The sequence below is a fragment of the Dendrobates tinctorius genome, unplaced genomic scaffold (assembly GCF_039654945.1).
Source record: "Dendrobates tinctorius isolate UK_male_01 unplaced genomic scaffold, ASM3965494v1 ptg000059l, whole genome shotgun sequence".
Taxonomy (NCBI): Eukaryota; Metazoa; Chordata; class Amphibia; order Anura; family Dendrobatidae; genus Dendrobates; species Dendrobates tinctorius.
This window is the reverse complement of record NW_027361727.1, coordinates 10,695,419-10,719,277: the sequence shown is the minus strand read 5'-3', so window position 1 is coordinate 10,719,277 and position 23,859 is coordinate 10,695,419. Positions and strand designations below refer to the sequence as shown.

The 23,859-nt window shown below is 44.1% G+C and overlaps 1 protein-coding gene across 2 annotated transcripts in view; it reads right to left on the bottom strand.

Annotated features, from left to right (window-relative positions):
• Positions 1 to 23,859, bottom strand: part of IRAG1 (inositol 1,4,5-triphosphate receptor associated 1) — a 204,183-nt gene that overhangs the window by 15,645 nt on the left and 164,679 nt on the right. For both annotated transcript variants that reach the window (XM_073578388.1, XM_073578389.1), the window contains 9 exons: positions 14,986 to 15,064; positions 12,680 to 12,818; positions 7,877 to 7,907; positions 6,882 to 7,022; positions 3,449 to 3,580; positions 3,157 to 3,298; positions 2,542 to 2,591; positions 2,325 to 2,432; positions 1,959 to 2,035 (listed from right to left, as the gene is read on the bottom strand). In XM_073578388.1, the coding sequence (XP_073434489.1) occupies positions 1,959 to 2,035; positions 2,325 to 2,432; positions 2,542 to 2,591; positions 3,157 to 3,298; positions 3,449 to 3,580; positions 6,882 to 7,022; positions 7,877 to 7,907; positions 12,680 to 12,818; positions 14,986 to 15,064 (899 nt within the window). The remainder of the gene's footprint in view (positions 1 to 1,958; positions 2,036 to 2,324; positions 2,433 to 2,541; positions 2,592 to 3,156; positions 3,299 to 3,448; positions 3,581 to 6,881; positions 7,023 to 7,876; positions 7,908 to 12,679; positions 12,819 to 14,985; positions 15,065 to 23,859) is intronic.

Below are 23,859 nucleotides of genomic sequence, written 5' to 3'. Positions count from 1 at the left end.
CACTTCCAACTCCAAACCAGGCAGTAAGAACTACCACTGGCAATTCCTAAGTGCCAGAGGTGAGCATATATAACAGAGGGGAGTGGCCAACACAGAATCAGCTGAGAAAATCCAGGTAGTAAAGCTCCAGGAGATTCAACTGAACAGATTAACCCTTGCACTGCTAACAGGGAAAAAAAACGCACTGTTTAATACAATGGTGAAGTACTTCTAATCAGTGCAAGAGTTTGTGAAACCAGACGCCGAGTTCTTCTGGCTCCTCTCTGTTGTGGTACTCCATGACACTTTATATTTATAGATCACATACATTCTATCTATTGAACAATGGAGTCACTGGACCAGGTCTTCAAAGCAAGAAACAATTCACTGGTGATGAAAACACGGCTTGTACTTAGTCTGGTCTTTTCTGTAGTAACATACAGATGTGAAATCTGAACGATAAAAAAACAAGAAAGAAGAAGAATCATCTATGCCTTGAAATGTGGTGCTGGAGATGGACGTTATCCCAGACTACACCGGTCAAGACACGAGGCCCAGACTACACCAGTCAAGACCCGAAGTCCAGTCTCCACCAGTTAAGACCCAATATACGGACACTGCAGATCAAACACCGAAGGTCGAAAGCCGATCCTTGTGCGGGACTGGACATCTGCTTTGGTGACCAGGAGATGTGAGTGAACTGGGACGTTTATTCCAGCATTGACATACTGTACAGGGTCGGGGCAGGGTTGCAGTAGGGACCAGGGACGGTCAGTGTGAGGAACACACACAGGGTACTAAGTGACTTGTTACTAAAGACTTGCTGTGGGAAATACCGGTGACTCCCGCTAGTGCCAGTATAATAATCAAAAGCACCTGAAGGACATATTGTAGTGATGGGCCTAATAAAAATTACAGTAACTTCTCAATTTCCGTCTGCTTTGGATGCCTCCTTTGCACAGATTTTCTGTGTGTTCGGTGGCGGGCATTAGTGTAAAATAAATGAATGAAGCTCCTGAGGACAACGCCCGGCTGCAGTGAAAAACACTGATTTTCCAAGATTTATGGTAGTGAGGGCTTATCTCATCTTCCATGTCCTCTCCATTGTGTAACGTCAGCAAATCTATTACTTCAGCGGAGCAACAATTTCCTGTCCTGATATCGGAGAATGACCTGTATCCATGCAATGGCTCGCTGGGAGGGTCACACTTAATTTCCATAGACCCCGACATCCTGTGTTACCGGTGGAAACAAATCAGTGGGAACGTGCCACTAGTGGCGGGCGGGCTGGTGGGTGGATTCTTCTTTATATGTTTTTCTTTTTTGAGTAAACTTTTATCTACACTTGATGGAGCGCTGTTGAAACATGCACTTAGTCTTTGGCTGAGATGAAACGACTTTTTCAACGTACTAATCATACAATGACCTCAACTGATGGAAAACCGTGTGACATATGCTCCACGGGGGGGTGTACAGACTTTCTTTATCATTTATTAGGAAATTGTAGGAAAACACAAGGGTCAAAGGAAATTTCCCATGATAGACTTCTATGACCTATCTATAGACTGGGCTAAAGTTAGCCACAAGGTTGTGCCGGGGGTCACTTGAAAACTGAGCTCGAGAGCACAATGTCAAGCAGCAGCTGTAAAGGAGATGTATAATTTGACTTGCAGGGTTTTAAGGAAATGCAGTGGTAATATTGGATCGAAGACTGAAATTAACAAATAGGCATATTTTTTTGAAAATCTGAAATTTTGCCTTGTTGGTAAATATCCTTTATGACCTGGTAAAGCTGCCCGTGCTCTTTGGTCGATGTCCATCTCTCCGGACTCCCCCATACACTTATATACTCAGCCTGGCTGATCGCTCATGTGTTTCCATAGGGAGAAGAAGGAAAGTCGTGGCCAGATAGTACAAATGGAAAAGTAAAAAGCTTCTGCAGTCACAGGCCTGAAAACTTTTACATATGGAAAACATACTTTTCTATCAGTGGAGAAAGTCCCGGAGAGGCTGGAAGACTGCTCCTGCCACTGCTGCTGCCGCCGGGTGATTCTGCCTGAAAAGCCCAGAAAATCCAATGAATTAGTCAGATTTTTCCTAAAATACTCTCTGATGCACATTTCACTAGGTAACTTTCTGTCTGGGACCATCTGCAAGATCCATGCCCTTCCTTCTAGATCCTGCTCCTTCCACTGTGTTACTCTCATTCTGAGACTCTCTTCCACCCCACCATAATCAATACACTATTATCCTGAAATACTCTGTGCTGCTGTGAACATGACCATCATTTTAGCAACCTTGTATGCCGAGTCTAGTGTGTTAAAGTAGAGAAGAAATCCCCTTACCAGAGTAGACAATGCGGGGAGGGGGGACGAGCTCGGAGACTGTCCTGGGATGTTCAGCAGATTAAATTTAGGAACCACAGCGACGCTCACTCTGCGGCGAGGCATGTTCTGGAATAAAGAACCAGCGGTGATGTCCCCTGTAAGCGCTGCATCATCTGAACAGCTAGCAAATATGGAATAAACATCAGGGTACATGATTTTTGGATACTGTACACACCTTCCCAATGGTCAGTGACATGGACCGTGAGGAGCGAGGGACGCCGTCATCTGAAATATACAAGAACAGTGACGTCATTCATTGTTAATTATATCCCCCCTAAGACATCTGTCCCGTGACTAAAGAAATGTGATTATTTTAATCCTCCCCCATAAGGGTTTGTGCACACGAACTTAGTTCCCTAAGAACCCTTGGGTGCATCCCATCTGGTCCTGGGGCCTTGTTCACAATGATTTGATGTAACTTAGTTTGGACCATAACAACCAACTGAGCATATTAGATGGCAGGTTAGGAGCAAAGGGATCGGGTACATGTCTGACGAGGAGCACAAAGGTGCACGCCACTGAGCAGATGTGCTGAATTCATAAAGTGCGTCCTTTGCTCCCATTGCTGAACAGTGATGGAAGTGGTGGCTGCAGTGGTCACATATGCCAGCCACATGCGCACAAAGACCAGGAGCGGACTCATAGCTTGGTTGCCACCAAGTGTAAGAAAATAATCAAAGAGGTTAATTTTTGGATTTAGCATATGAATGTAGACGGGAGACGATCTGCCAAGTCTCATGGACGGCGCAGTGTGGGGGCTCTGCCGTCCGCATAGCGGTGTCACATTTACCAGAAGCGCTGTAGTTGCGGCTGGAGTTCTGGTTGGCGAGTTTCTTGAACTCCATGAGTTCAGCATGATCCTTCTCATAGGTCCTCTTCAGGTTCTCCACGTACTGCATCATCACCTCCGTGGCCCGAGACATGCGCTTCTCCTGGACAACAAAGTGCACAATTGTTGAGACGATACATTTGCGGAACAGAAAAAGATGAGCAGAATTATTAGGCCGATCACAGCCCAAAATACAGGAGCAAAATTCAGTTACTAGCCTAACAATGCAGACACAGATCTGCGTCCTACAGACCTGCCGCACAGCGCCAACCATCTCCGCCCGGCTGGACAGTCTGGTGATGAGACGGTGGAGGACACAGATGTCCTCTAATAACTTCTGGAAAGCTTCACGGTGCTCACTGTTCTGCCACAACGATGCAGAAGACTGAAAGAAGAACAGAGAGAGAGGTGCAATGGGACAGAGACATAAATATAATCCAGACACGAAATGCATTAATAATTACAAACACAAAGTGAGATAGAACATGTCATTTATATACGCATGTTGTATGTCTCAAAGATCATCTCCACTAATAATCATTGTAGTCACTGTGTACATACATTACATTACTGATCCTGAGTTACATCCTGTATTATACCCCAGAGCTGCACTCACTATTCTGCTGGTGCAGTCACTGTGTACATACATTACATTACTGATCCTGTGTTATATCCAGTATTATACCCCAGAGCTGCACTCACTATTCTGCTGGTGCAGTCACTGTGTACATACACTACATTACTGATCCTGAGTTACATCCTGTATTATACACCAGAGCTGCACTCACTATTCTGCTGGTGCAGTCACTGTGTACATACATTACATTACTGATCCTGAGTTACATCCTGTATTATACTCCAGAGCTGCACTCACTATTCTGCTGGTGCAGTCACTGTGTACATACATTACATTACTGATCCTGAGTTACAACCTGTATTATACACCAGAGCTGCACTCACTTTTCTGCTGGTGCAGTCAATGTGTAGATACATTACATTACTGATCCTGAGTTACATCCTGTATTATACTCCAGAGCTGCACTCACTATTCTGCTGGTGCAGTCACTGTGTACATACATTACATTACTGATCCTGAGTTACATCCTGTATTATACTCCAGAGCTGTACTCACTATTCTGCTGGTGCAGTCACTGTGTACATACATTACATTACTGATCCTGAGTTACATCCTGTATTATACTCCAGAGCTGTACTCACTATTCTGCTGGTGCAGTCACTGTGTACATACTGTACATTACTGATCCTGAGTTACATCCTGTATTATACCCCAGAGCTGCACTCACTATTCTGCTGGTGCAGTCACTGTGTACATACACTACATTACTGATCCTGAGTTACATCCTGTATTATACACCAGAGCTGCACTCACTATTCTGCTGGTGCAGTCACTGTGTACATACATTACATTACTGATCCTGAGTTACATCCTGTATTATACTCCAGAGCTGCACTCACTATTCTGCTGGTGCAGTCACTGTGTACATACATTACATTACTGATCCTGAGTTACATCCTGTATTATACTGCAGAGCTGTACTCACTATTCTGCTGGTGCAGTCACTGTGTACATACATTACATTACTGATCCTGAGTTACATCCTGTATTATACTCCAGAGCTGTACTCACTATTCTGCTGGTGCAGTCACTGTGTACATACATTACATTACTGATCCTGAGTTACATCCTGTATTATACTCCAGAGCTGCACTCACTATTCTGCTGGTGCAGCACTGTGTACATACATCACATTACTGATCCTGAGTTACATCCTGTATTATACTCCAGAGCTGCACTCACTATTCTGCTGGTACAGGCACTGTGTGCATACATTACATTACTGATCCTGAGTTACCTCCTGTATTATACCCCAGAGCTGCACTCACTATTCTGCTGGTGCAGTCACTGTGTACATACATTACATTACTGATCCTGAGTTACAACCTGTATTATACACCAGAGCTGCACTCACTTTTCTGCTGGTGCAGTCAATGTGTAGATACATTACATTACTGATCCTGAGTTACATCCTGTATTATACTCCAGAGCTGCACTCACTATTCTGCTGGTGCAGTCACTGTGTACATACATTACATTACTGATCCTGAGTTACATCCTGTATTATACTCCAGAGCTGCACTCACTATTCTGCTGGTGCAGTCACTGTGTACATACATTACATTACTGATCCTGAGTTACATCCTGTATTATACTCCAGAGCTGCACTCACTATTCTGCTGGTGCAGTCACTGTGTACATACATTACATTACTGATCCTGAGTTACATCCTGTATTATACCCCAGAGCTGCACTCACTATTCTGCTGGTGCAGTCACTCTGTACATACATTACATTACTGATCCTGAGTTACATCCTGTATTATACTCCAGAACTGCACTCACTATTCTGCTTGTGCAGTCACTGTGTACATACATTACATTACTGATCCTGAGTTACATCCTGTATTATACTCCAGAGCTGTACTCACTATTCTGCTGGTGCAGTCACTGTGTACATACTGTACATTACTGATCCTGAGTTACATCCTGTATTATACCCCAGAGCTGCACTCACTATTCTGATGGTGCAGTCACTGTGTACATACATTACATTACTGATCCTGAGTTACATCCTGTATTATACTCCAGAGCTGTACTCACTATTCTGCTGGTGCAGTCACTGTGTACATACTGTACATTACTGATCCTGAGTTACATCCTGTATTATACCCCAGAGCTGCACTCACTATTCTGCTGGTGCAGTCACTGTGTACATACATCACATTACTGATCCTGAGTTACATCCTGTATTATACCCCAGAGCTGCACTCACTATTCTGCTGGTGCAGCCACTGTGTACATACATTACATTACTGATCCTGAGTTACATCCTGTATTATACCCCAGAGCTGCACTCACTATTCTGATGGTGCAGTCACTGTGTACATACATTACATTACTGATCCTGAGTTACATCCTGTATTATACTCCAGAGCTGTACTCACTATTCTGCTGGTGCAGTCACTGTGTACATACTGTACATTACTGATCCTGAGTTACATCCTGTATTATACCCCAGAGCTGCACTCACTATTCTGCTGGTGCAGTCACTGTGTACATACATCACATTACTGATCCTGAGTTACATCCTGTATTATACTCCAGAGCTGCACTCACTATTCTGCTGGTGCAGTCACTGTGTACATACATTACATTACTGATCCTGAGTTACATCCTGTATTATACCCCAGAGCTGCACTCACTATTCTGCTGGTGCAGTCACTGTGTACATACATTACTGATCATGTACTGATCCTGAGTTACAGACTAATTAAGATCTGAAACCTTTGGTCAAAGTTACCTGAGCCACAAAAATCTCCAGGGGTGCCCATGGCACTGTAGGTGATAACTTGTTGTCCTTGGACAACTCTTTTAAGGTTTACTTTTCCTAATAATCCTACAATCTTGAATTTTTCACTCCGGCTACTAAGCTTAAAATTATATTGTCACTCCCTGTTCTGCATAGCTCAGCAGTCATTATCATCACAGCAGAATTGTGAGTTCAGCTCCGGATGGGCTGTTGCTCTGTGTTCTGTGTATGTAGCTGGGATAACATTGTAAAGTTCATCAGCGTGTTGGTATATTTCGCGGTGGGACTGCCATCTCACCATAACAGCGGCCTTGAAGTTCTCTAATTCCTTTTCGTTATTTTCCTCGGTCAGGTTTCGCTCCCTCTCTGACTGATTCAGCCGGGCTTCCAGCGTGTAGCTGTCATTCCGAAACGCCAGGGAAAGCTGGACGAACACGTTCTGGAAAAGTGCAGACATTTACCAAATATTATATTTGGCTGGAACAAACGGAGACTGGAGTTTGGACACATGGCAAAGATGAAAGCGGAGCGTTCCCCAGTCCGGAAGACAGAAGACTGAGGTCAGAGTGAGCCGACTGTTACATAATAACCGCCATACTATGCCTCCACTGTTATTACATGACGCAATCGTATGTATAAAACCGCCACTAACACTGTACCGCTATAATAAGGTAACAATAATGGCTAATCCCTTATCATTAAATAACATTTGTCAACTATGGGGACATTTTTTGCTACTTAAACGCTTGGATTTGAGGTTAACATTCTTGCTACAATTGCTTTTAGTTACAAATTTTGCACCGTTTTGCTTTTCCGGGCTCTTTGTTTTTCTGCACATTTGACTTTGATGTGGACTGTGGTCATAAATCGGCCGAGAGGCGCTCAGAAAAAGATATAAAAGAGCTATAAACTCCCTATCAGACTGTCACACCGAGCTCACTGATGGATTCATAGTTAACTCATTCTACAGCCAACAATTAACATTTCAACACAGAGGTTATAAAAAGCGGTGGAAAATATTTAATGAAATCCAATAGCAAAAATGACTTCTAGCCTCAAATACATGGTGATAAAATATGATTGCAGAACCATTACACCTTGTGGTATCTACACCACAATGAGCTGCTGTCACCATGGTTGATGTGCCATGATGTCTGTGCACACTAGGGAATCGGGGGGCGGCCAGATCATTTTACTATATTGGGCAGAATATTATTTTCCCCAGAAAACCCATTAATCCGGATATGTTTGTCGTATTCTAGGAAACGTTGTGACGGTGCGTACGGGACTCACCTCGACTTCCTTCTCTGTCAGCGGAGGGGCACTGAAAGGAGAAAAGCATATATTATATATGAAGGTGCAGAAATGTCCAGGAACATAAACACCAGATACATGGACAGGAAACCAGTGATGATAGGAGGACGCGAGGCACAGGGAAGTGGAACACCGCGGGCCAAAAAGTGAGGTCACGTCTCCTCCACTGTGCTGTATGTTTCATGGGGAGACTATATGAAGTGGTGTCCGAAATGCTGCTCCTGTGTGACAACCCCCCGGGCTTACCCTGCAAATATGTCCAACGCTGCGCCCAGGAGAAGAAGCTAGCTACCTCCTCATGTTCCTGCATTATTCTCCGAAGCTGCACTCCCTGTAATGCATCATATACTACAGGTACAGGATAAATAATGTATGTCACACAGTGACTGCACCAGCAGAATAGTGAGTGCAGCTCTGGAGTATAATACAGGGTGTAACTCAGGATCAGTAATGTAATGTATGTACACAGTGACTGCACCAGCAGAATAGTGAGTGCAGCTCTGGAGTATAATACAGGAGGTAACTCAGGATCAGTAATGTATGTACACAGTGACTGCACCAGCAGAATAGTGAGTGCAGCTCTGGGGGTATAATACAGGATGTAACTCAGGATCAGTAATGTAATGTATGTACACAGTGACTGCACCAGCAGAATAGTGAGTGCAGCTCTGGAGTATAACACAGGATGTAACTCAGGATCAGTAATGTAATGTATGTACACAGTGACTGCACCAGCAGAATAGTGAGTGCAGCTCTGGAGTATAATACAGGATGTAACTCAGGATCAGTAATGTAATGTATGTACACAGTGACTGCACCAGCAGAATAGTGAGTGCAGCTCTGGAGTATAATACTGGATGTAACTCAGGATCAGTAATGTAATGTATGTACACAGTGACTGCACCAGCAGAATAGTGAGTGCAGCTCTGGAGTATAATACAGGATGTAACTCAGGATCAGTAATGTAATGTATGTACACAGTGACTGCACCAGCAGAATAGTGAGTGCAGCTCTGGAGTATAATACAGGAGGTAACTCAGGATCAGTAATGTAATGTATGTACACAGTGACTGCACCAGCAGAATAGTGAGTGCAGCTCTGGGGGTATAATACAGGATGTAACTCAGGATCAGTAATGTAATGTATGTACACAGTGACTGCACCAGCAGAATAGTGAGTGCAGCTCTGGGGTATAATACAGGATGTAACTCCGGATCAGTAATGTAATGTATGTACACAGTGACTGCACCAGCAGAATAGTGAGTGCGGCTCTGGGGTATAATACAGGATGTAACTCCGGATCAGTAATGTAATGTATGTACACAGTGACTGCACCAGCAGAATAGTGAGTGCAGCTCTGGGGTATAATACAGGATGTAACTCAGGATCAGTAATGTAATGTATGTACACAGTGACTGCACCAGCAGAATAGTGAGTGCAGCTCTGGGGTATAATACAGGATGTAACTCAGGATCAGTAATGTAATGTATGTACACAGTGACTGCACCAGCAGAATAGTGAGTGCGGCTCTGGGGTATAATACAGGATGTAACTCCGGATCAGTAATGTAATGTATGTACACAGTGACTGCACCAGCAGAATAGTGAGTGCAGCTCTGGGGTATAATACAGGATGTAACTCAGGATCAGTAATGTAATGTATGTACACAGTGACTGCACCAGCAGAATAGTGAGTGCAGCTCTGGGGTATAATACAGGATGTAACTCAGGATCAGTAATGTAATGTACGTACACAGTGACTGCACCAGCAGAATAGTGAGTGCAGCTCTGGAGTATAATACAGGAGGTAACTCAGGATCAGTAATGTATGTACACAGTGACTGCACCATCAGAATTGTGAGTGCAGCTCTGGAGTATAATACAGGAGGTAACTCAGGATCAGTAATGTATGTACACAGTGACTGCACCAGCAGAATAGTGAGTGCAGCTCTGGAGTATAATACAGGCGGTAACTCGGGATCAGTAATGTAATGTATGTACACAGTGACTGCACCAGCAGAATAGTGAGTGCAGCTCTGGGGTATAATACAGGATGTAACTCAGGATCAGTAATGTAATGTACGTACACAGTGACTGCACCAGCAGAATAGTGAGTTCAGCTCTGGAGTATAATACAGGTGGTAACTCAGGATCAGTAATGTAATGTATGTCCACAGTGACCCCACCAGCAGAATAGTGAGTGGCAGCTCTGGAGTATAATACAGGATGTAACTCAGGATCATTACAGGATCAATAATGTAATGTATGTACACAGTGACTGCACCAGCAGCATAGTGAGTGCAGCTCTGGGGTATAATACAGGATGTAACTCAGGATCAGTAATGTAATGTATGTCCACAGTGACTGCACCAGCAGAATAGTGAGTGCAGCTCTGGAGTATAATACAGGATGTAACTCAGGATCAGTACAGGATCACTTATGAAATGTATGTACAGAGTGACTGCACCAGCAGAATAGTGAGTGCAGCTCTGGAGTATAATACAGGATGTAACTCAGGATCAGTAATGTAATGTATGTACACAGTGACTGCACCAGCAGAATAGTGAGTGCAGCTCCAGAGTATAATACAGGATCTAACTCAGGATCAGTACAGGATCAGTAATGTAATGTATGTAAACAGTGACTGCACCAGCAGCATAGTAAGTGCAGCTCAGGGGTAAAATACAGGATGTAACTCAGGATATGTAATGTATGTCCACAGTGACTCCACCAGCAGCATAGTGAGTGCAGCTCTGGAATATAATACAGGATCTGTAACTCAGGATCAGTATAGGATCAGTAATGAAATGTATGTACAGAGTGACTGCACCAGCAGAATAGTGAGTGCAGCTCTGGATACAGGATGTAACTCAGGATCAGTACAGGATAAGTAGAGAGAACACTGTGACCAATTTTTACCTAATTGTGCACTTCTAATGACTATGTATGTAATTAAAGTGTTTAGCCTCATCTTCCCAGGGGTGATGTTCTGCCATTTCAGCACATGATCGCTGCATTCAGTTATTGGCTGCAGCCGCGATGACATTATGTATAACACGTGATTATTGAGGCCAGAGATTTGAATCTCCCTCACCTCTTTCTAAAATATCTCATTTGCCTGGTATATAGTTGTGCTCAAAAGTTTACATACCCCAGCAGAATTTTTGCTTTCTTGGCCTTTTTCAGAGAATATGAATGACAAAACCAAAACTTTTTCTCCACTCATGATTAGTGGTCGGGTGAAGCCATCAATTGTCAGACTACTGTGTTTTTTCTTTTTAAATCATAATGACAACCCAAAACATCCAAATCACCCTGATCAAAAGTTCACATACCCCATTTCTTAATACCGTGTATTGCCCCCTCAAACATCAATGACAGCTTGAAGTCTTTTGCGGTAATTGTGGATGAAGTTCTTCATTTTCTCAGATGGTAAAGCTGCCCACTCTTCTTGGCAAAAAGCCTCCAGTTCCTGTAAATTCCTGGGCTGTCTAGCATGAACTGAGTGCCTGAGATCTCCCCAGAGTGGCTCAATGATATTGAGGTCAGGAGACGGAGATGGCCACTCCAGAACCTTCACTTTGCTCTGCTGTAGCCAATGACAGGTTGACTTGGCCTTGTGTTTTGGATCGTTGTCATGTTGGAACATCCAAGTATGTCCCATGCGCAGCTTCCGGGCTGATGATTGCAACTTTGCCTCCAGTATTTTCTGATAACATGCTGCATTCATATTTCCTTCAACTTTGACAAAGTTTCCTGTGCCTTTGTAGTTCACATATCCCCAAAACATCAGCAGTCCACCTCCGTGCTTTACAGTAGGAATGGTGTTCCTTTTATCATAGGCCTTGCTGACCTCTCTCCAAATGTAACGTTTATGGTTGAGGCCAAAAAGTTCAATTTTGTTAATTTACTTACAGAGCCCCTGATTTTCTATTTGCTAATCACAGTTGGCATGCTCCTGACTGGCATTATTAATTCCTTAGAGATCTGTTTGTATCCCATTCCTGTTTTATACAGTTCAACTACCTTTTCCCGTAGATCCATTGAAAATTCTTTTGTTTTCCCCATGACTCACATTCCAGAAATGTCAGTGGCTGGATGAAAGATGCAAGAGTCTGTCTTGATCCCAGAAACTCTCTCAGCTTTTATGCACACACACTGATTACAAGCAAACAGGTCACAGGGGAGGATGTTACCTTTAGTAGCCATTCAAACCCATTTGTGTCAACTGTTGTGCATGTTATCAGGCCAAAATCACCAGGGTATGTGAACATTTGATCAGGGTCATTTGGATGTTTTTGGGCTGTTGTCATAATTTAAAAAGAGAAAACACAGTAGCTTGCCAATAAATGACTTCACATAACCACTAACCATGAGTGGAGAAAAAGTATTGGTGTTAGCATTCATATTCTCTGAAAAAGGCCAAGAATGCAAAAAAAATTTCAGGGTATGTAAACTTTTGAGCACAACTGTATATAGGTCTGCTCCTGCTGCAAGCTGTGCCCTATCTGACCTTCTCACTCTGTCCCTTTACTTTAATCCCTCCCATTCAGGGCTAGTCCCAATCATTAACCCTAATTCTCCCTACTGTTTGGTAACATGCAACACCATCACTAATAAGACATGTGACAATACACATTACAACAACCCATGTGTCTTCAAGGGGGAACGTGGGCAGCGTGTCCACCTCCTTACATATGAGTTTATCAATCCTTTCAGTATTTTTCATATAGAACATTGCCCCCAATGACTAAACTGTTGTGCAAAATATTCTGGATTGTACCTGCTTGTGAGGGCTTTGTGAACACGAAGTTTCCTCAGTAAGATGTCCGGGATATTGGGCATGACATCAGATTCAGGTTCCCCTTTCCCCTCATCATCATCATCATCATCAGCAGACAGAGACAGGACAGGAGAAGAGCCTGAAACACCATGGGTTCAATAATGCCATTATTCAAACTTTCCACTTATCTGTATCCCACACACTACAAACATGAGAATCTAATATCCACCAGAGGCAAAGGCCGTGGAAGATTCCCACCCCAGCAGCGCTGTAGCCCATCATATGCCATAAATACATGAGGAGAGAACCTGCTGCTTCCACGGAGTCCGAGTCCATCACTTCAAAATCCCAAGAAGAAGAAAACAAAGTCTAAAAGTTTTAGAAACGGCTAATTACAGGATGTGAATAAGACGCCTGTCAACAGCTCTGGTTTCTTATCATTGGGGAACAGACAGGGATACACCATGATGGAAATGTCACACATCAAGGCCCCATATACAAAATATCATGTAATACAGCAATATAGTCACATAAATAATCCTCCTACTTCACAATCATATTCCTAAAACTAGGGGGGCAGCATAATAGCAGTTTTACTCTTGTACATGATACCAGTATTATAGTAGTTATATTCTTGTACATGGAGCAGTATTATAGTAGTTATATTCTTGTACATAGGGGCAGTATTATAGTAGTTATATTCTTGCACATAGGAGCAGTATTATAGTAGTTATATTTTTGCACACAGAAACAGTATTATAATAGTTATATTCTTATACATAGGAGCAGTATTATAGTGGTTTTATTTTTATACACAGAGGGCAGTATTATAGTAGTTATATTCTTGCACATAGGGGAAGTATTATAGTAGTTATATTCTTGTACATAGGGGCAGTATTATAGTAGTTATATTCTTGTACATGGGGGGCAGTATTATAGTAGTTATATTCTTATACATAGGGCAGTATTATAGTAGTTATATTCTTGTACATGGGGGCAGTACTATAGTAGTTATATTCTTGTACATAGGGGGCAGTATTATAGTAGTTATATTCTTGTACATAGGGAGCAGTATTATAGTAGTTATATTCTTGTACATAGGAGCAGTATTATAGTAGTTATATTCTTGTACATAGGAGCAGTATTATAGTAGTTATATTCTTGTTCATAGGGGCAGTATTATAGTAGTTGTATTCTTGTACATAGGAGCAGAATTATAGTAGTTATATTCTTGTACATAGGGGCAGTATTACAGTAGTTATATTCTTGTACATAGGAGCAGTATTATAGTAGTTATATTCTTGTACATAGGAGCAGTATTATAGTAGTTATATTCTTGTACATAGGGGCAGTATTATAGTAGTTATATTCTTGTACATAGGGAGCAGTATTATAGTAGTTATATTCTTGTACATAGGAGCAGTATTATAGTAGTTATATTCTTGTACATAGGAGCAGTATTATAGTAGTTATATTCTTGTTCATAGGGGCAGTATTATAGTAGTTGTATTCTTGTACATAGGAGCAGAATTATAGTAGTTATATTCTTGCACATAGGGGCAGTATTACAGTAGTTATATTCTTGTACATAGGAGCAGTATTATAGTAGTTATATTCTTGTACATAGGGGACAGTATTATAGTAGTTATATTCTTGTACATAGGGGCAGTATTATAGTAGTTATATTCTTGTACATAGGGAGCAGTATTATAGTAGTTATATTCTTGTACATAGGGGGCACTATTATAGTAGTTATATTCTTGTACATAGGTGCAGTATTATAGTAGTTATATTTTTATACATACAGGGCAGTATTATAGTAGTTATATTCTTGCATATAGAACCTGTTTCGATTTCTATAAAGGTCAGCACAGGACACATACTAATTACGTGCATTATTCCTGCCCTGTCACTAGTTACCAATATACAAAAATTGAAGGTTGTAACACGGAGGACCGGGAAACCAAAGGCAAATCATGTAGAGAAAGGTCCTACAATGAAGGTTTAAAAAGATTTTTATAAGCTACTCATTTGTCACCCAGTGTGTTTGTGTTTTTTGCTATTCCATTTCTGCATGGTTTGCCGTTTCAATTTTATCATGTTATTTATTGAATAAAATAATACTTTTTAAACCTTCATTGGAGGACCTTTCTCTTTTTGATTTGCCTGTCACTAGTTAGTTGTGATCTATTACATTGGGCTTTTCTCCTTTCCTGTATCAGTTGATAATATGGGTCCCAGGAGCTTTACAGTTTTGTTCCTCTGGTTCATTAGTAGGAACATATTGGAGACCTCTGGTGTTGTACCTCTTTCCTGTTCAGCCGCCTCACTGAGATCCGGGAGCTTCTGTCCTGTGAGGTTCTGACTTCTCATCAGTTTATGTTCCTGCACAGGAAATAGAATGATGATTAATCATTTTGGCGGGGGAGGATTAGATATCATTATTTATACGTTTTTTGTAATCAGACAAAAACAAACACAACAGTTTGGTGGAGCAGATTAGGGTACAGATGGTAATGTACCGTAAGTTTGGTGCAAGAAGGAGTCCGCACCCCTCGCCTAATGTGGAGGAATCGGACTCAAACGTAGATGTAAAGACCTAAAAGATTTTAGTAACATTTCGTTGACCATGACTTAATGGGGATGAGGGGGATGTAAGAGGGAGTAAGTGTTCAATGGTGAAGAAAGGGAAAAATTAGAAAATGATGATGGATGATAAGAATGGGATATTGGAAGTGGTGAGCTGAAGTGGATGCCACTGAGGACGAGAGTGAGATGTTGGAAGGTGATGATGACATTGTGTTGGTTGACGTCTTATGATGGACGGTGGTTATTATCTGATCAGTGGTGAAGGTGATATGGCGGAGAGTGGCGATAGGGTTATGAAGCGTGGAAACATCAAGCAGCGTGAGGAAGAAATAGGTGATGATACAATGGAGGATAATACTAATGTGGTGACGGAGGTTGAAGATGGTATAAGTGATGATGAGGATGAAATGTTGGATCATCAAGATGATATAATGGAGGTGAGGATGATACTATGGTGGGGGAAGATAATTTGGTGGAAGGTGGGGATTACATGGTGTAATGCTAAGTATATATGATTTTGCTGGAACATTCTAGAATCTCCCATTGCTACTATACTGATGATAAAATCTGCCTGTCACAGCCATCTGCCTGGTTGCAGCTCTGTGAAACCTGAAACTTCAGTGTAGATTGTTCTCTCCCCCTTCTCTTCCCCCCTCCCTGCATAGCCAGGAAAAGGATTTCTTTTCTTCTCAGACATGTGCTTGGACCAGTATGAGTAATATTAAAAGAAGCTCTATCGCAAGAACCATACACCACAGAGATATAATGATCATATCCCTGCGTAGGACAAGAGACCGATGTTCTGATCCCTAATTTTCACGGTTCTAACCCCTCCCGAAACTGAGATATGGATTACTCCCAAACGGTGTGTCGTAACTACTGCATGTTTGATTTTGTTTTATTGTAGTCGATAAACTGGGAAAAATGCTACCATATGCGTGTTTATACAAGCTTTCCTCGTCGAGATATAGTTAGTATAAGTTTTTAGTTAAACTGCAACTTAGAGAGTAGGGGAGCAGACTCTCTCTGGCCGGCCCCTTCTGTGAGGTCACACAGCAGAGGCCATAAGGGATGCCAGTGGACAAACAGTTCAGTTAAGCTGCAGAGTCTGTGCTGACAAGAACCCCAAATGCAAGGGGACGTGTGGCTCCACCTTCTTTCCCCACATGGTTTGCCTAATACCAACTAAGCACATGTAAGTGTTAATCTCTGATTTTTAATCCTTGTTATGTTAGATTTGCAGTGTGTCATGATCCATGCTGGATCAGGACTGATATAAAAGCACAGGTAAACTTTTTTTTTTCCTAAGCTGTGCTTAAGCTTGGTTTTTGCCCTGATGGCCATTAGGAGTATTGCACTGTAGTGTCATTTGTTCTGAGTTTGCCACGGTGGTGGTGAGCATCATTGCACTTGTTTCTTTAGTTTCAGTGCACATAATTATAATCCAGGTGTGATTGCTGGATCTACTATAAAAGAGTCAAAGGTGTTGCAATCAGTGTTGGTGATAGTGTTGCTTTCAACCATCCTTGGTGGAGGAAGGATCTAGTGAGAGGTCCTGGCAGCTCAGTCAGAGCCCTGGTGTGAAAGGAGTCATAGGGGATTTCCTGGTAGCTCTGACAGAGCTTGGTGGCAGTGATTCAGGAGGAGAGCTGCATGCTGGTGGTGGACTCTGTTGCCAGGAGCAAGTGCAACAGAGTAAAGCTAAGTTGTGCTTCCCCGTTTGTGTTTTTTCCTTAGTGTGTATTAATACAGCGGTGGGGCCAGTGCCTGCGCCACCCAGCTCCCTAGCAAGGGATAGGTGTAGGGTGTGCTAGGGCGACAGGTTCGTGATCGGCGCCCGGTGCGGAACCGGCATACGGAACGTTAGGTGCGTTAGGGACACTGACTCAGGGGAGTGCAGGAGGTCTCCACGTCCCCTTTCCCTATCACAGGGCCCACCGTTGTAACTGTTTCCCTACCCCTTGTCTTGTTGTTTTAGTTACCGGCCTGCAAGCCGTGCCACAAAGGACAGTATCACGTGCCGCGTCCTGTTGTTTTAGTTACCGGCCTGCAAGCCGTGTCACACAGGACGGGTCCACGTGACATTATCACCAACCGCAACTGAATGAATTTAAGAAAGGAATGGATGCTTTTCTTGTAACAGTATAGAAGATTACGAATAACATAATATTATAGGTAGATGGTTGACCCAGCTTAGGGGGAAGGAACTTTTTTCCCTATGGAGAAAATTGGCTGCTACTCTGTGGGTTTTTTGCCTTCCCCAGGATCAACAATGCAGAACAGCTGCACTAAAAATAGGCTGAACTAGATGGACATAAGGTCTTCCTTCAGCCTTCAAAACTATGTAACTATGTCACTTTTTTTTTCTGCTGAGCCATGGACCCAGTTCAGACCTTTGCCCAAATGCTGCAGACCCTTACTATTGAGATTAGGGGGCTATGCGGAGGGTTGGTGCGGCAGTTGCGGCTGTTGGTGGGCTCGGTCCAGGAACAGGCTCAGCCAGAACCAAAGATATCCCTCCCTGACAGATTTTCTGGAGCGAGAGATCAATTCTTGGTATTTCAACAAGCCTGTAAACTGTATTTCAGGCTGCACCCTCGTTCATCAGGGAGTGAAGAGCAATGGGTGGGAATCATTATGCCCCTTCTTAAAGGGGATCCCCAATCCTGGACCTTCTCCCTACCGGACGATTCTTCATCTTTAGAGTCCGTGGACGAGTTCTTTGCGGCTTTGGCGCTTGTGTATGGGGATCCTGATGGCGTCGCCTTGGCAGAATCGCAAATCTGTAGGTGTAAACAGGGAGTCCGGGTCGCTGAGGAGTACTGCTCAGAGTTTAGGAGATGGGCCACTAATACTCAGTGGAATGACCCTGCACTTAGGAGTCAATTTGTGCAGGGTTTGTCTCCAAAGTTGCAGGATACTCTGGTGCAGTACGCCGCTCCCAGGTCGCTGGAGGCCGCCATGTCCCTTGCCATCCGGGTGGATAGATGCCTTAGGGAAAGACATATACAAAAAGTGCCCCCTGATGTCCTCGCTAGGGAGGAGGACCCACCAGTGCGGACGGAGGAACCCAGACAGCCCAGTGTTGTTGATACAAAAAAGGGGGTGTCTGCGGCTCGTCGTGGTGGGGGGGTATACTTTTCCTGTGGGAAGCCTGGCCATTTTATGAGAGCCTGCCCAGTTCATGCCAAGTTTCCTGACGAACCCATGCAAGTAGGAGGAGCTAGTTTGGTTTCGGAGCTGCCTACGGTTCGGGGAGTGGTGTCGGCATGTTTGTACTGTGGGCAGACTGGTCATGTCCTGAAGGCTTGCCCATTGCGTGCCAAATTATCTGTGCCATCTGAGAAGCCGCATTCCCCTGATCGCTTGGAGGGAGGCGACCAGGGAGTATACATTTCCTCCATTTTGCCCTCCCAAAGTACCATGTCAGCAGAGGTCTTGGCTGGCGGGGTACTGGAGGTGATACCGATGTTTGTGGACAGCGGAGCAGGAGTCAGTCTGGTGGATGCTCGCTTTGTCCAGACTCATGGTCTGAGGTGTAGGATGCTAGCTCAGCCTATAAGTGTCCAGGCCATAAACTCTGTTCCACTGAGCCAGGGGAGCTTGACCAAGGTCGTAGAGAATATCCATCTGCGTATAGGACATCATGAGGAGTCCTTGTCATGCCAAGTCTTGGAGGGAATGCCAGTACCTATTGTTTTAGGCCTCCCTTGGCCGAAGAGACACAACCCGGTAATAGATTGGCGGGCGAGGGAAGTGGTCAGCTGGGGGCACTCGTGTGAGGGCTGCTGCCTAGGAACTACTGTCTCTGCCGTCTCTCTGCAATGGACCCCTTCCTCTACGGTGAGGGCAGCAGATGTGCTGCAGGAGAGTAGGGACAAGTTTCAACCCTCGCCATTAGCCAACCCTGGGAGGCGCAGACCTCGTGGTGGAAGGGGTTGGAGGGTGGTGTACCCCTTGGTGAGGTGCGGGGGTGTGAGTGTGGTGACACAGGGGGACGCCTCTGTTGTCAATCCCAGAAAGTTCTCCAAGTGGTGACAAACGAACGAGTGGCAATAAACGTTCAGGTCCGGACCTGTGTGTGAACGAGCATGTATGGGTGGCCACCAAAAAGCATCCAGTGGAAATGTGTTGTGGAGTGTTACCAACTCATACCAAACATACACATACACAACCCGTTCCCCAGGTCAGCGCTTCAGAGATGTGTGTTGCCTCCAGAACATACGTTGCCAATACTAGCGGGCTCGTTTCTTATCAACCTGACATGCAGGTAGTTGCTGGGGTGAACTCTGGGTCTGGGCATCTCCGCTGTAGGTGGTTCCCTGATGGGGAGTGGTCTTGAGGGTCCAGAGGCCCCTCATTAAGGGGAGGGTACTGTCATGATCCATGCTGGATCAAGACTGATATAAAAGCACAGGTAAACTTTTTTTTTTCCTAAGCTGTGCTTAAGGTTGGTTTTTGCCCCGGTGGCCATTAGGAGTATTGCACTGTAGTGTCGTCTGATCTGAGTTTGCCCCGGTGGTGGTGAGCATCATTGCACTTGTTTCTTTAGTTTCAGTGCACATAATCATAATGCAGGTGTGATTGCTGACTCTGCTATAAAAGAGTCACAGGTGTTGCAATCATTGTTGGTGATAGTGTTCATTTCAACCATCCTTGGTGGAGGAAGGATCTAGTGAGAGGTCCTGGCAGCTCAGTCAGAGCCCTGGTGTGAAAGGAGTCATAGGGGATTTCCTGGTAGCTCTGACAGAGCTTGGTGGCAGCGATTCTGGAGGAGAGCTGCATGCTGGTGGTGGACTCTGTTTCCAGGAGCAAGTGCAACAGAGTAAGTTGTGTTTCCCCGTTTGTGTTTTCTCCTTAGTGTGTATTAATACAGCGGTGGGGCCAGTGCCTGCGCCACCCAGCTCCCTAGCAAGGGATAGGTGTAGGGTGTGCTAGGGCGACAGGTTCGTGATCGGCGCCCGGTGCGGAACCGGCATACGGAACGTTAGGTGCGTTAGGGACACTGACTCAGGGGAGTGCAGGAGGTCTCCACGTCCCCTTTCCCTATCGCAGGGCCCACTGTTGTAACTGTTTCCCTACCCCTTGTCTTGTTGTTTTAGTTACCGGCCTGCAAGCCGTGTCACACAGGACAGTATCACGTGCCGCGTCCTGTTGTTTTAGTTACCGGCTTGCGAGCCGTGTCACACAGGATGGGTCCACGTGACACAATGTACATATTTAATGTCTCAACTTTGTAACAACTTTTTTATCTATGTAATCACTGCCCGACTTTGGGGAATAAATCGTAAAGTTATCAGTCTGTCTTCATGCTCTAAGAAACAAACTTTAGCGCCTTTAAGATAATCGCTACTAATTTGGGGGTTTGCTACGGACCCTCTTAATTAACTCATTGATTAAGTGAATCGTAGCTGGTGGCAGCCAAGTGTGATTTGGACCCCGGGTACTGCTGGCTGTGACGGAAAGGGACTTTATAAGCTAATTGGGTGGCTGCGGCCAAAGCTTTTACAATTCCCTCACTACAGCGTGCCGGGTGGCCAGACCTCATTGAAGCAGCCGGCCAGAGACCAATTATCCCAGGTGTAGTTCCCTGACTGACCTGACGGTAAGGGGGGCGCCGGAGAGCTGCGAGTTCCAAAGTGGAACTGAAAAGTGGGATATCCATAAATCCCCGCAGTTCTTGGAAGGTGGTTAGCAGTGGTGGGGTATCCAAAATAACCACCCTGCGATAAATTGTTAGGGCAAGACTAGCTTGCTGTATTTTTGTCACATGGTGCCAGTGGTGGGATAACTAAGATAAGCCCCCACTGTGCCTGTGATAGCCGTGTGCTGGCAGTGCGTCGCATCCCTCCGTCCGCTGACATACCCGTGTCAGCGGTGGGTTTGTGACACATGGTCTATATGTATGGAGGAGAGTAGTGGAGAGATCATGGAGGGTGATGACACCAAGAAGGATAAGGATGGATTAATGAACGGTACGATGGATGATGGTCACATGGTGGAGGATGATTGAATTAAAGAGGAAGAACTGCGATATGGTGATGATAGAGGCTTGGACCAATATGATGAAGTGATAGCACGATGGAGGCTGGAGATGAGGGTCATATGATATGCAGTGAGGATGAAGAGGTGGACATGTGGATGATATGTGTTGGAGCTTGTGCAAGTCAATTTTCAGGATCTAGTCCATCAGTTGCATTAGTAGTCTGGGACCATTGATCTGGGGAACCCTGAGAACCGACTCTTACCTGAGGGTATCCGTAGCTCTTCGTTTGAAGATCTGAGCCATAGATCAACCTGCGCAATTCTAATGATAAGATGTTGGAGGGTGTGGTAGGTATGATGGAGACTAACGATCACATGATGGGGATAAAGACTAAGGATCTCATGCTGGGGGATACAATTTTGGACAATGATAGTGATATTTTTGAGAGCAACAGTGGAAGTAGTAAGAGTTGGGATAGTATGTGAGGTCTGGAGCAGCTGAGGATTATGGATGGAGAATCAGATGACAAGAAGAAGAATGACTTAAAGAAAAAAACAAAATAACAATACGGTAAAAGTAAATGAGAATGACAGCGTGATAGTAGAATAAGCCACCATTGCTCTGTGAAGCTTCTCACACAATAATGCAATGAACTCCTTAGATATGGGGAAGATGTGATAGAACGTGTCATGATAACTGTGGTTCTTATCACGGCCCATCATGACAATTTCATGGCACGATACAGGTTATTGGCAGCAAGCCAGAGAGGGAAGTGTCCGGGAAGACAGAGGATACTCCGTTGTGAGATACTGGATCTGCGCACACCCTGAGGGCTGCCCCTAGGCTGACACGCATTAATCAGAACTTTCCTGTTTACAGGTTGGGTTACATTAGGATGGCCCGGATTAGTCACCCGCTTTATGTGAGAGTTAGAAATGTCACTCTGGACAGGGCGTCATCCGATCCGGATGTTCTTCCATTATTGAGGTTACTTTCACCCTCTGGATCTGCGTGTCATTTAGGGCTCATTCACAAAAGTCTGAGTGTTGTCCGTGAAAAAAGAATTGACAGCACTCGGGCCAATGTTATTCAATGGGGCTGTGTGGATGATAGATTTTATTTTTTCACTGATCGAATCTGCGAGTGAAAAATAAATCGCAGCATGCACAAGTTTCTTCCAGAAAACGGATGACACTCACCCATTCAAGTCTATGGGTGCGCGAAAAAAATCAGATGCCTTATGGAGCCACAGTATAACATCTGATGTTTACAGATACATCGCAATTCTGTAGGAAAACTGTATAACGGTCCTGTAAATTATTAAAAACTGATGCTGTAAGAAAAAAATATATATATTGCACACGGGGTTTTCTGATTGAAACTCTGAACTATTTTTTTATATGCTTATAAGAACCTACCCTAAGGGCACCTTCACATTGCGGTTAGTGACCCCATAAGGGCATATTTCCGACCCTTACACAAAACGGAGTTCAGACGTATGCACCGACAGTGCCATAGACTGTAATGGTTATGGAGGAGTGAACGTGAGCTGTGCAGTGCACTTTTTTCGGGAGCGTACGCCTATTGTTACAGCTATAATGGAAATTAATTCTCTGTGCATCAAACCAGGTAGTGTAAAGTATACTCGGCTGCCAATCTAAACAGGACAGTTCAGCAGCTTAAGTCTGAAGGATGCCCCCCGGAGAGATAACGCAGAATCCCACCACTGCCACCACTTGTGTAGGATGGAACCAGAGAGATCACGCAGAATCCCACCGCTGCCAACACATATGAGGAACCCGCACCTAGACACCCGCCTGACGTCGCTATTGTGTTAGAAGAATCACGTAATGCGGTCTGTCCCCTGGGGACACGTAAGGTAAGCTTGATACAATTTTACACAGACAAACTCTGTCCACACGGGTCCAGGGAGTAAGAGAATGTAGCCCACACAATCACTGACGTTGCATCAAACTCTCTCACGACACTAACAGGTTGAGAGGCCCCTTTTACTATCACCAAGTGAAACAGAGCGCTGTCGTCCCGGTAGGACTGCCACCAATTCCTCGTTAGATATAAGCCCGGTCTGTTAATGGGATTACAGTGGGGGAAATAAGTATTTGATCCCTTGCTGATTTTGTAAATTTATAGACTGTTCATGTCTTTGTTAGTGGGCAAACTTACAAAATCAGCAAGGGATCAAATACTTATTTCCTCCACGGTATATCGGGCCAGAAACCAGCCCTGGTAGCATGGAAAGTTAATCGAGAAATGGACATGTGGCTTTATGGATCGAGATAAAAGAGCAGCCCAAGGTTAAATTATATATTTAAAATCACCTTAAGGGAACACTAGAATATACACTATATACACAATGATTAGACATATCCAACGGTCAGATATGCAAATACAGATAGTGGTAGGACAAAAGATATAATCAAAATATATGGGTCAGTTAACAGTAGATGAAAGTCCTAACTTTCGGGAGAGGGGTGCCACATGGGAGGCTCGTGTTACGACCTCCCCAGAGAAAAAGCAATAGGCCATGCTTTACACGACCCCTTTGGATTACTCACCTCCTGTACTTTGGGCTAAACCTAAATCC